The sequence below is a fragment of the Procambarus clarkii genome, chromosome 79 (assembly GCF_040958095.1).
Source record: "Procambarus clarkii isolate CNS0578487 chromosome 79, FALCON_Pclarkii_2.0, whole genome shotgun sequence".
NCBI lineage: Eukaryota > Metazoa > Arthropoda > Malacostraca > Decapoda > Cambaridae > Procambarus > Procambarus clarkii.
The window spans coordinates 12,314,909-12,331,841 of record NC_091228.1 but is presented as its reverse complement, the minus strand read 5'-3'; the positions used below and the strand labels follow the sequence as shown (position 1 = coordinate 12,331,841).

The 16,933-nt window shown below is 39.9% G+C and overlaps 1 protein-coding gene across 2 annotated transcripts; it reads left to right on the top strand.

Annotated features, from left to right (window-relative positions):
* Nucleotides 1–520: 520 nt before the first annotated feature.
* On the top strand, nt 521–5,592 carry LOC138357584 (uncharacterized). Of its 2 annotated transcripts, none has more exons than XM_069314541.1 (4): nt 521–913; nt 1,031–1,144; nt 1,253–1,309; nt 1,493–5,592. In XM_069314541.1, the coding sequence occupies exon 4, from the start codon at nt 2,270–2,272 to the stop codon at nt 4,463–4,465; it is 2,196 nt and encodes a 731-aa protein (XP_069170642.1). In that variant the 5' UTR covers nt 521–913; nt 1,031–1,144; nt 1,253–1,309; nt 1,493–2,269; the 3' UTR covers nt 4,466–5,592. The 2 variants fall into 2 exon arrangements, with proteins under 2 accessions (XP_069170642.1, XP_069170643.1); XM_069314542.1 differs by having other exon boundaries at nt 1,493–2,272.
* Nucleotides 5,593–16,933: the final 11,341 nt, after the last annotated feature.

Genomic DNA, 16,933 nt, shown 5'->3' with positions numbered 1-16,933 from the left:
GCTCGTACATCACACCCCCCTCCCTCCCTCCCCCTTACCTCGCAATCTCTCGCGTCACTTTTATTTACCTTACGCCCGGCCAGCCAGACGTCGCATACAGGTTACCTCTTATCTTATCTTATCTTCTCCATAATATCTGGACCGTCCCTCCTCTCTCTCTCTCTCTCTCTCTCCTCTTCATATTATTCCCTCTTCCTATTTTCTGACATACTAATATTTTATTCCTTTTCATTAACCAGTCAATTTTATACAAATCAACCGAAGCATCTCAATGTAACCTTTAATACTGAAACTGTCTCAGAGACTATCTAAGCTGGCCCCAGCTACCTGCCCCAGGCTATCTGCCCGAGGCAATCATCACCTGATTACCTGTCCCAGACATCTACCAGTCATTGTCGGCGTTCGCCACCGTAATAATTTATATATATATATACATTAAGCGTTAATAAAACTTATTTATTTATTTATAATTTATTTAGTCATCTAATTCATAGTTTACACAATTTATAATAAAAGAGTTTATTCCCAGTATTCGCCAATCATTCTCGCTATTAATAAAACAGCCAAACGCTCACTCAGGGGCACACTATCGTTATTACGCTCATTCAGGGGCCCCCTCAGATCGCCAAAGTCTCAGAGGCCTACACTTTCAGTCAGCATTCAATCTTCATCCTGTTCACAAGGTTCCCCCAGCCTAGTCATATCATCATGTCAGTATGTCCTCTGTGCCTGTCTCCTATCAACAACGAAATCGTGCATGTGTGTCAAACACGATGTTTAACATGCCTAGGTGAAATGTCCATCAACGCTCTTCAAGAATGCAGACTGTACTGTATAGGATGCAACGGGCCTACACCGCCTGGACATTTTGACGTAACCTGTACCAGCTGTGGACAACTCTATTGTGCAAATCGTAAGTACCGCTTTTTCTCGCACATTCAATAAACTTTCAAAGAAAATATATATCCGAAACACACATACATACATACATACAGACAGTCAATTTATATATATATTATTTTCATTTCAGTTCATGGTTCTACTTCCTGCCCATACTGTCGTTTCTCCGTTAACCGGGAACCTCCCACCGAAGCCAGAAACGTCATTGAACCTCCACCCAAACGCCGTCGCATCATAAATAACCGTACGTTTTCACAATAATTTTCGTAATTTTAAAAGTTAATAATTGTATTTTTTAACAAGTGTATAAACAAGTAATAAGTACTCATACAGAAAAATGTTTCCATTACAGGAGTTCCTATTCGTTATCAAGAGAATCTCATACTTGGTGGAATCAACATCCCAGCTCGTAAGTAATATTATTATTTATCTGTAATTCAGTTTTTCCTCTTATTTAAACTTTTTGTTTTTCCTCTTAATAATAATTCCTCTTATTTACACGATATTTTCCTATTAAGGTTTTCAAATTCTCTTACTGTTTTCCAATTTGTTTTCCTCTTAATGTTTATTCATTGCTAATATTATATTACAGAATCGCCCCTGGATTCAACCCAACCCTCTGAGTGGAGCACGCCTGTACGCAGTCAACCCCAGCTGTCCCAGGAGCTAGAAGAAGATGCACCAGACGGCAACCAGCAGGCATCCTCAGATGAAGAAGAAGAAGACAATCAACCCCCTGTTCACGACATATCAGATGAAGAAGTCAACGCTCCAGATTCCCCAGAGGTACTTAACTTAGATAACGTTGTTCCGCGAGTGTTAGAAGTCATTAACCATTTCGAAGGTTCATTCTCGAGACATTCGTTCTCCATTCCTGGTCATTTAGACGCCGACCCCAGCTTATATATAAATAGGTATAGGGAATTTTTTATAGAATATATAGACAATCAGTTCAGACAAATACAGGAAGAATTCCCTCCCTCATTTCACATTTACCCTGATGTAAGCCTAATTTTGCAAAAACTTAATCATGCCGACGATCAATATGAAATATTAGATGAAGTATTTTCAATTAGAGGCGAAACTCAGACTGTTACACAGGAAGAGGTGGAAGTTCTCGTAAATTCATGGGTTGACGAAATGTCTGCTAAAATTGACGAATGCCTAAAAAATGTCCAATCCTCAAGTGTAGGAATTCATTCCATGTCAGGCTTTGCCATTAATTTTTCATATATTCGCCACCCTATGCACCTTGGATCTTAACGTACCATATCCTGCGAAATTAAGGGGTAAAGAATCAGTATTTAATCCTGAAAGTGAAGGAGATGAGTGTTTGTTACAGTGCATTGCAGCATATAAAAACTTAGCAATGGGCAGGACTATGCATAACGTTAGACAACATTACAAAAACCTTCGATGGTTTAGAAGATTCGTAGTATGGGCAGATGAAATCAGATTCCCCGTATCATTTGATAACCTTAAGAAAATAGAGAAGCTTAACAAAATTTCTATTTATATTTATACAATAACTCATGAAAGTAACAGATACTATCTTAGTTTAGCTAGGAAAAGCCAGGAAAAGTATGCCGATAAAGTTCCTTTGTTGTTATTAGAAGGCAAGCATCTCTGTCTGATCAAGGATTTTGATAAATTTGTAAAGAATATTAACAATAATCAGTATAAAATTCCTAACACTCATAAATTCTGTAAAATTTGCCTTTTGCATGCTCCCTTAGATGAAATTCAGGCTCACGAAGAGTCATGCACTGTATCCCAAGTATTTTCGTTCTATAATCCTAGTGATAAAATCAGTTTTAAAAATTACGGTAGGACCTATAGCCCAACTCACACCGCCTATTACGATTTTGAATGTCTATTAGACCGTCAAAATCCTAGAGGCATGGTGGAATGTAAGCATAAAGCAATTGCTTATGCTTACATGATTTTAGACAGGGAATTCAATGTCGTAGAAACGTATTCATACGTAGGCCCAGACGCGGTCAATCATTTTATTACAAAGCTAGAAGCCTCATGGAAAGCTATTTATGCTCAGCTCCCCAACTTCCCTAAGAACTTGTCTAGAGAACAGGAAAGAATGTTTCAAAGACAAAATACGTGTCAATTGTGTCATCAAACTTTCAAGGATAAGAAAGATAAACATAGACATCATAATCATGCTATTCAGGAAAATAATTACTTAGGTGCTTATTGTGCTCGTTGCAATTTACAATGTAAAAATGCTCGTAGATACTTGACCACATTTTCCCATAATGCTGCCTATGATCTTGGAATTATACTTAAAGAACTGTCCAAAAATCCTCACCGCGATGTAGAAATTCTAACCAAGGAAGGATTGAAATTTATGCAAGTCATCATAGGTAAACTTAAATTCCTAGATAGCCTAGCACTCCTTAATGGGTCATTAGGAACCTTAGCAAGCGAGCACGTTGCCGGTAAGAAAGCCACCAAGTACACTGAACACATACTAAATGGCGTATCCGATGAAGCTAAAGCTCTGTTAATTAAAGGTAAACAAAGCCTATGTTATGATTATATTTCTTCCATGGACGTGTTAGACGAACCTCAGCTCCCTTCGCGAGATAAGTTTTACAATGTTTTACATGACTCTCCACTGTCTGAAGAAGATTATAACAATGCTCTTAAAGTATTTAATTTAGGGAACTGTACAAACATCAAGGATTACCTCATGTTATATTTAAAAGTTGACGTGGGAATGCTAGTTGATATATTTACACTTTGGCGAACATCACTGAAAGAAATTTATGAACTAGATATTGTTTTCTATGTATCACTTCCTAGTTATGCTTGGGACGCTTTCTTATTTAAATCAAAAGTTGTACTTGACTATGTGTATGATCAGAATATATATGATTTGTTGAGAAGGAATCTTAGAGGAGGGTTCACATCTTCCATTAGACAATTTACACAGGCTGTTAACGAGCACACTACATCTAACCCTAGCTCTGATGACGATACTCACATTTTGTACCTCGACTTTAACAGCTTATATGCAGCGTGCATGGCTGAGGTGCTTCCCCAGGGAGGGATTAGACAATTAACTGACCTTGAGCGGGATACCTTATTAGGGCAAGGGTTACAACATATCCCCTGTAATCAAGACAAAGGTTATTGGATTTTATGCGATACAAAACATGTATCTCCCGAGGTAGCCAGGGATACTGATGATCTGCCCCTTGTACTGTCTCATACTAATATAACGGAGGAGTTTTTGTCAGAGTACAGTAAGAAAACCCTTAATGATGAAAAACGTAAGCTCCCACCTAAAAATACTAAGTTAATTGCATCCCACTTGCCCCAAAACGACTACTTAGTAAGCCTTGATTTCTTGCAATTGCTATTAAAACTTGGACTAGAAGTTGAACGAGTAAAAACAATCTATGAATTTAAACAGGCTCCCTATTTAAAAGATTTTATTTCAACCAACATTCGAGAACGAGCCAATACCACCTGTAAAGTTAAAGAAAAAGCCTTTAAACTCATAAGTAACAGTCTGTATGGGGAAATCAATGACAAATATATCTAGATATGCTAATACTCACCATCTAGTAACGACAAAACATTCATTCTTAACTCATGCAAGAAACCCTTTGTATAAACGAGCTGTCTCTTTAGGTCAAGATAGGGTTCTCTGTACAGTAATGAAAGACATCCTTAAAGTTACCACTCCTTCTTACATGGGATATCAGATCTTACAGATAGCCAAGAGGCGTTTATACGAGTTCTGGTATAATGTAGTTAAAGCCCATTATGGGGAGAGAGCTAGACTAATTTATACGGATACAGACTCATTCATATTTACTCTGACCTGTAAAGATGCTTTCCAAGAAATGACAAAAGCTCCTCTAGAAGATTATATGGATTTCAGTAATTTCGACAAAGATCATCCCATGTATTCTGCTACTCGCAAAGGTGAACTAGGACTCCTCAAGTCAGAAGTAAAGCAGAAAATTATAACTGAATTAATTGCACTCAAGCCTAAAACTTATTCTCTCCTAACCCTTGATAATGAACATTTATGTAAATGTAAAGGGATTCCTTATCACCAACAAAAGAAAATAACACATGCATCTTTTCAGAACACATTAGAGACAAATACAACTTTTAATTTTGTATCCCGATCTATTCGTAATGTTAATGGACAGATATGCACGTGTAAAACAACTAAGCGCGGTCTGTCAGCTTTTGATGACAAGAGGTACCTCATTAGTCCCACAGAGTCATTAGCTTACGGTCACCCAGACATTCCAGAGCGTGAGGTACAGGTACAGGTAGAGGAAGAGGTACAGGTAGAGGAAGAGGTACAGGTAGAGGAAGAGGTACAGGTAGAGGAAGAGGTGCAGGTAGAGGATCCAGTAATTGTAGATAATCCCCAACCAAGACGTCAATTGTTCCCCATTTTTAATCTTTGGGAAAAGCGGGATAGAGTCGCTCAGCAATTATTCCCTAACAACAACTAAGTCTGTTACTGTATTGTCTATGTATTATCTATAACTATATTCAAATGTCTATGATATTGTATTGGCTATGATTTGTTACTGTATTTGATATGAAAATGACTAAGATTTGTTACTGTATTGGATATGATTTGTTACTGTATTGGATATGTTATGACTATGATTTAATGTCTATGATAATGTATATTCTATGATTTTATTACTGTATTTGATATGAAAATGACTATGATTCAAATGTCTATAATAATGTATATTCTATGATTTTATTACTGTATTGGATATGTTATGACTATGATTTTATTGGCTATGATATTTGATATTCTATGATTTTATTACTGTATTTGATATGATTCAAATGTCTATAATAATGTATATTCTATGATTTTATTACTGTATTGGATATGTTTAAATAAAAACTCGAATGTAGATTTTGTTTAAATACTCCTTTCATTATATATTTGTAGTTAGTCTATTGAATCCTAGCAACATGGAAGGGCAGAAAAAAGTTATTACTGAATCCCAGTTGAATATATTTAGTGAACCGTCAAGAATTATTATTGCTGGATTTTCAAATGGTGGGAAGAGCTATTTATGTGCTAAAATGATAGAGAAATATCAGCAGAACTTTGCAAAAATAATTATCTGTGGAAGCGGGTATAAAGAGTTGAGAACTAATCCACTTATTAAACATAAGATATCTTTTTACTCTGAAATTGTAAACCCTTTAGATGATCTTGATCCAGAGGACACATCTCATATATTAGTTGTTTATGATGACTTGTATGTTGAATCTACAAACTCTAAAATAGTAAGTGATATATTTACTAAGGGACGGCATGAGAACATCTCTGTTATTTTTATAACCCAAAATATATTTTTCAGTGGGAAATTTTCTAGATCTATAAGTTTAAATGCTTCTCATTTTATTCTGCTTAAATCAAGAGACTTGTCCCAGATAGAACCATTAGGCAGACAAATATTCGGAAAACAAGATGCCAAGAAATTTTTAGATATATATAAGAAAGTGATTTCTCGACAGTATGGGTATTTACTTGTTGACTTGGGCGTTAAAACACCTGAATCCATAATATTTAGGGGAAATATTGTAAATGAACCCCCATATGAAATAGTGTATCAATGGTGAACATTACACAAACTCTTAATAAGATATACAATGACCCCAAGTCTATAGGTGGGTTTGGTGGCGTTTTAAAATTGTATAAGGCTGCAAAGAAAACAATCCCTGAAATAACTATAAAAGATGTGAAAGACTATTTAAAAACGTCTAATGCTTATACCTTACATCTATTAAAAAAACGTAAATTTAAACGAAGACGTATCTTAGCACCTAGACCTAAAGCTTTCTTTACCAGTGACTTGGCTGATATGACATTGTTAGCTAAGCACAACAATGATATTAAATATTTATTAGTTTGTGTTGATATATTTTCAAGGTTTGCACATGTAGTTCCACTATCCACTAAATCAGGTCAGAGTGTAAGTGAAGCCATGAAAGCTGTTCTGGATTTACCTTCATCAAAAGGTGTAAGGAAGCTTAACACTGATAAGGGCGGTGAATTCTATAATAAATATATGAAACGATTGTTAGACAGTAAAAACATTGATCTGTACAGTGTATTTTCTCAGGAAACTAAAGCCAGCATTGCAGAGAGATTTATAAGAACATTGAAAACTAAGATATATAAATATTTAACGGCTTATAACACCTTAACCTATATAAATGTTTTACCTGATATGGTTAAAACGTATAATAGAACACCACATAGAGGATTAAAGGGGAAAATACCTATTGATGTACATGCTTTATCTTCGCCTCGAGATGTGACTAGGCAATTTAAGCTCATGTATAAAGGAGAGCAGCAGACTAAGCCACGCATCAGTAATCATCTGTCTGTAGGAGATACAGTACAGCTTGCCTTATCTAATCGTATTTCAAAGTTCAAAAGAGGTTTTCATCAACAGAACACTAAGGAAATATTTACAATTGCTCAAATTGATACTAAACAACCCGTGCCTTTATATTATCTAAAGGACTTAAATAATAGACTTATAGAAGGCGGATTTTATAGAGAGGAGTTGACTCCCACCTACTTGTCAGATACATTTGAAATTGAGAGAATTATAAGTAAACGTAAAGTTGGTAATACTACTTTATATAAAGTTAGATACGTCGGTTACGACAGTTCATTTGATCAGTGGGTGAATTCAGATGACGTGAAGAAACTATGAAGAAGCAGCCCTTAGTTAGCAAGTATCGTGGATTTATTGAACTATTAGCTAGATTAGGTTATAATTCTAGGAAAAAGTTAATTAAGACTCTTAAAAAGGAACATATACTTTGCTTATCAGAAATATTTAATAATTTCTTAAAAAATAAAATTGAAGTTGGGAAGCCAATTTTAAAGAGACTTTCTAAATATAGAGCCCTACTCCATACATTAGCCTGTAAGAAGAAGGCTATTTCACTCAAGAAAGACATATTAACAAGTAAAAGAGGAGGTAATTTATTGGGCATTTTACTTCCCATAGCTATAAATTTCATTTCAAGGCTATTTAATAAGGAATAATGAAAGAATTCTATCTTGTACCACGAAAAGCTATTGATCAACAGAAGCCTACGGCAGTAAGTGTTGAGAAGCCTACGATGACAGTGAGAACAAATCCTGTTATACAACACTTGATAGACTTAAGATTAAAGCTTAAGGATTATGATTTTGCTGTCTCCTTGTTAAATTATTTTAATACAACTGGACTTGTAAAGTGGGATGAGGAAGGGAACATTACATCGCCAGTTACTGGGATCAATATTGTTGATGACGTTATAGGCAGGATGTGCACTCCGAAATTGTTATTCCCAGAAGATAAACTGCCAATTGCAAAGTTGTTCTACTCTTTGACCTCTACACCTAAGAATTTATTTAGAAATGTAGATGCGAAAAATCAAGTGTTTTCTCCTCCAAGTTTGAAGAGGAAGATCAAGGCTGGAGATGAAGGAGAGTCTACCTGGATATCATATTAAGGTGAGTTTCTGTTTATTTTTATCATTTACTATTAGTCTACAGGATGGATAGTTACGTTATATATGCAGCGAGTAACTCTGATACTGATGTATTTAAAAACAATGCTCCCAATGCTTTTGAAAATAGATTACATAATCAGCTGCCTTTAGACCCGAATAAAGCTTATGAAGTGTGCCTGAAGAATATATTCCTGCCTCCATCTTATTTCGCTGTTAGGAGGAATGACCCGGAAAGTTTTATTTCAGTTCAACTTCTAGTGTCTAATAAAAATTTATCTGATTTGAGTACGGTGAATACATCTTTCACTTTAAAGTCGGATATTTTAGCCAGTGATAATTGCATAGAGCTAACGACTATTTTAAATAGAGAAATTTCTACTATATTTTCAAAAGGTTCACTGAGTTTTATAGGACCCGTACTTAATTATAATTTCCCAGATCACGGGGACGTTTATATGAAATATGATTCGAGTATTAATCGAATTAAGTTTAATGCAGCATTTAGTGAGAAGTTGTTAAAATTATTTATTACAAAGGATGGAAAATTAGTTGTTCGAATTTCTTTATCTTTCGGTCGAAATATATGTAAAGTTATTGGAGCTGAAGTAGGTAAAGCCTATGATATTTTTATTATGAATAAGCTACCTAATAACAGGTTATTTGTACAAGATACTTGCTATTATCATCCTAGGCCAGGAGGCCGTATAGATTTCTTGTGTGTATATTGTGATAAGGTGCAGCCCACCATGTTTGGTAATCAGATTGTAAATATCTTGGATGTTGTTTCGTTTCAAAGTAATGTAACACACAGGAAATTATATAAACCTTTAAATACGACTAATATTGATGGCATCAGTATTAGATTAACAGATCAAGATGGGGAGCCTGTATATTTTGAAAAGGATGGATGTACGATTGCAGTATTACATATTAGACCCGTTGATATATAATGGCATGAGTAGAGGGAGTTTATCATTCTCTCTTGGCCTGTTTAAACATGAGGGTCGGGTTTGTACCGCTGTCTGTTGACGAGGTAGGGCGATTTATCGCTCCTCGAGGGAAGAGAGGTGGAGCACTGGGCGATATTACTGTTTTTGATAGAAGACATTTAAGAGGAGGTGGAATATTAAGTTTCTTAACTGGTCTAGCTCGTAGAGCAACTCCTTTCCTATTAAAAACTATTATGCCTGCAGCATTGACAATGGGACAGAATGTTTTGCAGGATATAAATGCTGGTCAAGGTACTTTGAAAGATTCAATTAGAAAACGCGGTATGGAAACATTGAAAAGTATAGGTCCTAAATTGTTAGCAGGTGGCCGAATAACGAAAAGAAAAACGAAAAGACCTGCCTATATAAAGAAAATGGATAGATATAAAGACGTGTTTTCATAAAAACAGTACTAGTTGTATGCTAGACGCAGACATGATGAGTGTAAATGCTCCTAGTGCAGCATTGCAAGTTCCTTTAGAAAATTATACAGCTGCTATAAGCGATGGCTTTCCTAAAGTTAGTCCTCATAGAATGGTTGAAAGTACGATATTTTCAAGACAGACACAGGATATTTTACCTGTGAATTCAAGTATTAACAATAAATTTAAAGACTCTTATATTGAATTTCGTATCCCGGGAGTTAAGGGTCAATTTATTGATCTTTCGAGCTTGACGCTAGAACTGATGGTTGAATTAACGGGACCTGACGGAATTACGGCTTTAGCGGATATTAAAAATGCATCAATAGTCAATGGTTTGTCCCAGACAATGTTTAAAGCTGTAACTGTTTATTTAAATGAACAAGTGGTGGAAACTAATTCATTATTTTCATATTTATCATATGTAAAGCTAATGACGACGCTTTCTGAATGTAAAGCTGAAAGATTTAAAGAACTAACGTATTTCTATAATGATGTTTTCCCTGAAAAATATGATGTAGATTATTTTAAGAATGCCTCAGAAGACCTTAAATCTAGATTTGTAAAGTTAAAAACTGAGGGAGTAAATTGTTGCTTTAAACTGCTATTGGACATTACAACTTTGAGCGAATATTTTTTGGATGGAATTGATATTCGTTTGAGATTAGAACTTAACAGTGATCCGTGGGTTATAAACAGTATTGAATCTGGATATAAGTTTAACATAAAACTAGCTAGAATGTGGATTGATCGGATAACTCCATTTGCATCTGGATTGGAGGCTATTAATAGAGCTCTGGCTGAACAAAATACACCAGTTACATATACGTTTGATAAGACACTCCATAAGACGTTCATTCTCGGTAATGGGCAGCAGAGATTAAGTATTGACCAGCCATGGGGGAGCATTATCCCAGATAAATTATTTATTATGATGATGGATATGGAAGCAATATCAGGAGCGTATACACTTAATCCACTTTATTTCGATCACTGCGATTTATCTAATGTATATATTACACGTGATGGGACAAACTTATTTAATATAACTTGCAAATTCCCGAATAAATGTTCGAAACTATACTACGAGACTCAAAATACAGTAGGCTTTAATGCTTGCAATACCTTGACATATAATTCATTTATAAAAGGAAGAACATTACTGGCATTTAGACTAACGCCTGAGGAATTGAGAGATACCCTTCCTATAGAGGCTTCGGGCAACCTGAGAATTACATTAGAATTTGCTGTTCCAGCGAAATCAAATAAAGTTATTATTTTATTCGGAATTACAATGGGAGTATTGAGAATTTATTCCGATAGGCGAGTTGTGTGTGATACAAGAGCATGAACTGCAAACAAATTAATACGGCATTGAACGATATGAAAGGTAGTAAAGCTAAATATATTGGATGCTATTTAGCCACGGATATATATAGAATAATGAAGCAAATACGGGATAAACCGATTATGTTTATAATAAATACCTTAGGAAGAGACTCTAAGGAAGTAATGGGTCACTGGATTGCTGTATATAAATCTAAACGGGAAATAGTTATACTCGATTCATATGGAATAAATGTGTATTCGCCATACATTTCGGAGTTTTTAAATTATTATAAAGACTGTGATGTATACACGTTTACAGAGAGACTTCAAAGTTTAAATACTTACGTATGCGGGCTATATGCGATGTTTTTCTGTTACCATCTTTCAAACAAGGATCTAAAAACTGCAATAAAGCTATTTGAAACTAGTTTTACTTATGGAGAATATATGCAGAATGATAGGAACGTAATGAGGCTATCTTATGCTTTATTTAAAAATATGCCGAGCTGCTATGAAACGCTGTGTTATGATAAGAGCGATATTTGTTGGAAAATGTGCTTGGAGACGACTGGCTGAATGAGGCTATAACAAATTATCTAACGGAAAATGGTGAGTACATTTGTTTGAGGTTTTATGTGTATGATAAATATTGTACATGTGTAAACGCTATCTGAAACTGTTATTCTTTATTTACAGAGATGAAGAGTGAATAGGACGGATATTATACAAGCGGATTGAGGAGCGAGCTTCTTAGAACTTCGGGCTAAATGAGTCGTTTATTATAAATTGTGTAAACTATGAATTAGATGACTAAATAAATTATAAATAAATAAATAAGTTTTATTAACGCTTAATGTATATATATAAATTATTACGGTGGCGAACGCCGACAATGACTGGTAGATGTCTGGGGCAGGTAATCAGGTGATGATTGCCTCGGGCAGATAGCCTGGGGCAGGTAGCTGGGGCCAGCTTAGATAGTCTCTGAGACAGTTTCAGTATTAAAGGTTACATTGAGATGCTTCGGTTGATTTGTATAAAACTGACTGGTTAATGAAAAAGGAATAAAATATTAGTATGTCAGAAAATAGGAAGAGGGAATAATATGAAGAGGAGAGAGAGAGAGAGGAGGGACGGTCCAGATATTATGGAGAAGATAAGATAAGATAAGAGGTAACCTGTATGCGATGTCTGGCTGGCCGGGCGTAAGGTAAATAAAGGTGAGGCGACAGATTGCGAGGTAAGGGGGGAGGGAGGGGGGTGTGAGGTACGAGTGGGAGACGCAGGGGGAGGGAAAGGTGAGGGAGGGGATGGCTGTGAAATGATTCAGATATACTAGTTTCTAAGTAAGAATCCAACTTAAACATATACAGCCTAAATATCTGTTTTATTATGGGTAGGAACTCTGAAAAAAAATTCTCCCATAAGAACTTTTTAACAAACTCGTATGACATTATTTACATCATAAGAAACCTTAACAAACTTCTAAGTCTCGGAAATTATTTTCATCATAAGAAATCCTTACTTCTAAAATCTGTGACTGACAAAATTTACCTGAAACCCTGGCTAACACCCGGGATATTTCCCAGAAAAAAAAAAGGAGCCGCTGGCTCTTACAGTCCACAGGGGTCCTCCGGCCTGAAAAAAAAAGGAGCCGCTGGCTCTTACAGTCCACAGGGGTCCTCCGGCCTGAAAAAAAAGGAGCCGCTGGCTCTTCCTCCCTACTACTCAGTACCACCACCAGTACCCTCATTACCACCACCAGTACCTTCCGTACCACCACCAGTACCCTCAGTACCACCACTAGTACCCTCAGTACCACCACCAGTACCCTCAGTACCACCACCAGTACCCTCAGTACCACCACCAGTACCTTCAGTACCACCACCAGTACCTTCAGTACCACCACCAGTACCCTCATTACCACCACCAGTACCTTCAGTACCACCACCAGTACCCTCATTACCACCACCAGTACCTTCAGTACCACCACCAGTACCCTCAGTACCACCACCAGTACCCTCAGTACCACCACCAGTACCTTCATTACCACCACCAGTACCTTCAGTACCACCACCAGTACCCTCAGTACCACCACCAGTACCCTCAGTACCACCACTAGTACCCTCAGCACCACCACCAGTACCCTCATTACCACCACCAGTACCTTCAGTACCACCACCAGTACCTTCAGTACCACCACCAGTACCCTCATTACCACCACCAGTACCTTCAGTACCACCACCAGTACCATCAGTACCACCACCAGTACCCTCAGTACCACCACCAGTACCCTCAGTACCACCACCAGTACCCTCAGCACCACCACCAGTACCCTCATTACCACCACCAGTACCTTCAGTACCACCACCAGTACCCTCAGTACCACCACCAGTACCCTCAGTACCACCACCAGTACCTTCAGTACCACCACCAGTACCTTCAGTACCACCACCAGTACCCTCATTACCACCACCAGTACCTTCAGTACCACCACCAGTACCCTCATTACCACCACCAGTACCTTCAGTACCACGACCAGTACCCTCAGCACCACCACCAGTACCCTCATTACCACCACCAGTACCTTCAGTACCACCACCAGTACCCTCAGTACCACCACCAGTACCCTCATTACCACCACCAGTACCCTCATTACCACCACCAGTACCCTCATTACCACCACCAGTACACTCATTACCACCACCAGTACCCTCAGTACCACCACCAGTACCCTCATTACCACCACCAGTACCCTCATTACCACCACCAGTACCCTCATTACCACCACCAGTACCTTCAGTACCAACACCAGTACCCTAGGTACCACCACCAGTACCCTCAGTACCACCACCAGTACCTTCAGTACCACCACCAGTACCCTCATTACCACCACCAGTACCCTCATTACCACCACCAGTACCCTCATTACCACCACCAGTACCTTCAGTACCAACACCAGTACCCTAGGTACCACCACCAGTACCCTCAGTACCACCACCAGTACCTTCAGTACCACCACCAGTACCCTCAGTACCACCACCAGTACCCTCATTACCACCACCAGTACCTTCAGTACCACCACCAGTACCCTTAGTACCACCACTAGTACCCTCAGTACCACCACCAGTACCCTCAGTACCACCACCAGTACCCTCATTACCACCACCAGTACCCTCATTACCACCACCAGTACCCTCATTACCACCACTAGTACCCTCAGTACCACAACCAGTACCTTCAGTACCACCACCAGTACCCTCAGTACCACCACCAGTACCCTCATTACCACCACCAGTACCCTCATTACCACCACCAGTACCTTCAGTACTCCCACCAGTACCCTCAGTACCACCACCAGTACCCTCATTACCACCACCAGTACCCTCATTACCACCACCAGTACCCTCATTACCACCACCAGTACCTTCAGTACCACCACCAGTACCCTCAGTACCACCACCAGTACCCTCAGTACCACCACCAGTACCCTCATTACAACCACCAGTACCCTCATTACCACCACCAGTACCCTCATTACCACCACCAGTACCCTCAGTACCACCACCAGTACCCTCCTTACCACCACCAGTACCCTCATTACCACCACCAGTACCCTCATTACCACCACCAGTACCTTCAGTACCAACACCAGTACCCTAGGTACCACCACCAGTACCCTCAGCACCACCACCAGTACCCTCATTACCACCACCAGTACCTTCAGTACCACCACCAGTACCCTCAGTACCACCACCAGTACCCTCATTACCACCACCAGTACCCTCATTACCACCACCAGTACCCTCATTACCACCACCAGTACCCTCATTACCACCACCAGTAACCTCAGTACCACCACCAGTACCCTCATTACCACCACCAGTACCCTCATTACCACCACCAGTACCCTCATTACCACCAACAGTACCTTCAGTACCAACACCAGTACCCTAGGTACCACCACCAGTACCCTCAGTACCACCACCAGTACCTTCAGTACCACCACCAGTACCCTCAGTACCACCACCAGTACCTTCAGTACCACCACCAGTACCCTCATTACCACCACCAGTACCCTCATTACCACCACCAGTACCTTCATTACCACCACCAGTACCTTCAGTACCAACACCAGTACCCTAGGTACCACCACCAGTACCCTCAGTACCACCACCAGTACCCTCATTACCACCACCAGTACCTTCAGTACCAACACCAGTACCCTAGGTACCACCACCAGTACCCTCAGTACCACCACCAGTACCTTCAGTACCACCACCAGTACCCTCAGTACCACCACCAGTACCCTCAGTACCACCACCAGTACCCTCATTACCACCACCAGTACCCTCAGTACCACCACCAGTACCCTCATTACCACCACCAGTACCTTCAGTACCACCACCAGTACCCTCAGTACCACCACCAGTACCCTCAGTACCACCACCAGTACCTTCATTACCACCACCAGTACCTTCAGTACCACCACCAGTACCCTCAGTACCACCACCAGTACCTTCAGTACCACCACCAGTACCTTCAGTACCACCACCAGTACCCTCATTACCACCACCAGTACCTTCAGTACCACCACCAGTACCCTCATTACCACCACCAGTACCTTCAGTACCACCACCAGTACCCTCAGCACCACCACCAGTACCCTCATTACCACCACCAGTACCCTCATTACTACCACCAGTACCCTCATTACCACCACCAGTACCCTCATTACTACCACCAGTACCCTCATTACCACCACCAGTACCCTCATTACCACCACCAGTACCCTCAGTACCACCACCAGTACCCTCATTACCAACACCAGTACCCTCATTACCACCACCAGTACCCTCATTACCACCACCAGTACCTTCAGTACCAACACCAGTACCCTCAGTACCACCACCAGTACCCTCAGTACCACCACTAGTACCCTCAGCACCACCACCAGTACCCTCAGTACCACCACCAGTACCCTCATTACCACCACCAGTACCCTCATTACCACCACCAGTACCCTCATTACCACCACCAGTACCTTCAGTACCAACACCAGTACCCTCATTACCACCACCAGTACCCTCAGTACCACCACCAGTACCCTCAGCACCACCACCAGTAGCCTCATTACAACCACCAGTACCTTCAGTACCACCACCAGTACCCTCAGTACCACCACCAGTACCCTCATTACCACCACCAGTACCCTCATTACCACCACCAGTACCCTCATTACCACCACCAGTACCCTCATTACCACCACCAGTACCCTCATTACCACCACCAGTACCTTCAGTACCACCACCAGTACCCTCAGTACCACCACCAGTACCCTCAGTACCACCACCAGTACCCTCAGTACCACCACCAGTACCTTCAGTACCACCACCAGTACCTTCAGTACCACCACCAGTACCCTCATTACCACCACCAGTACCTTCCGTACCACCACCAGTACCCTCAGTACCACCACCAGTACCCTCAGTACCACCACCAGTACCCTCAGTACCACCACCAGTACCCTCAGTACCACCACCAGTACCTTCAGTACCACCACCAGTACCTTCAGTACCACCACCAGTACCCTCATTACTACCACCAGTACCTTCAATACCACCACCAGTACCCTCATTACCACCACCAGTACCTTCAGTACCACCACCAGTACCCTCAGTACCACCACCAGTACCCTCAGTACCACCACCAGTACCTTTATTACCACCACCAGTACCTTCAGTACCACCACCAGTA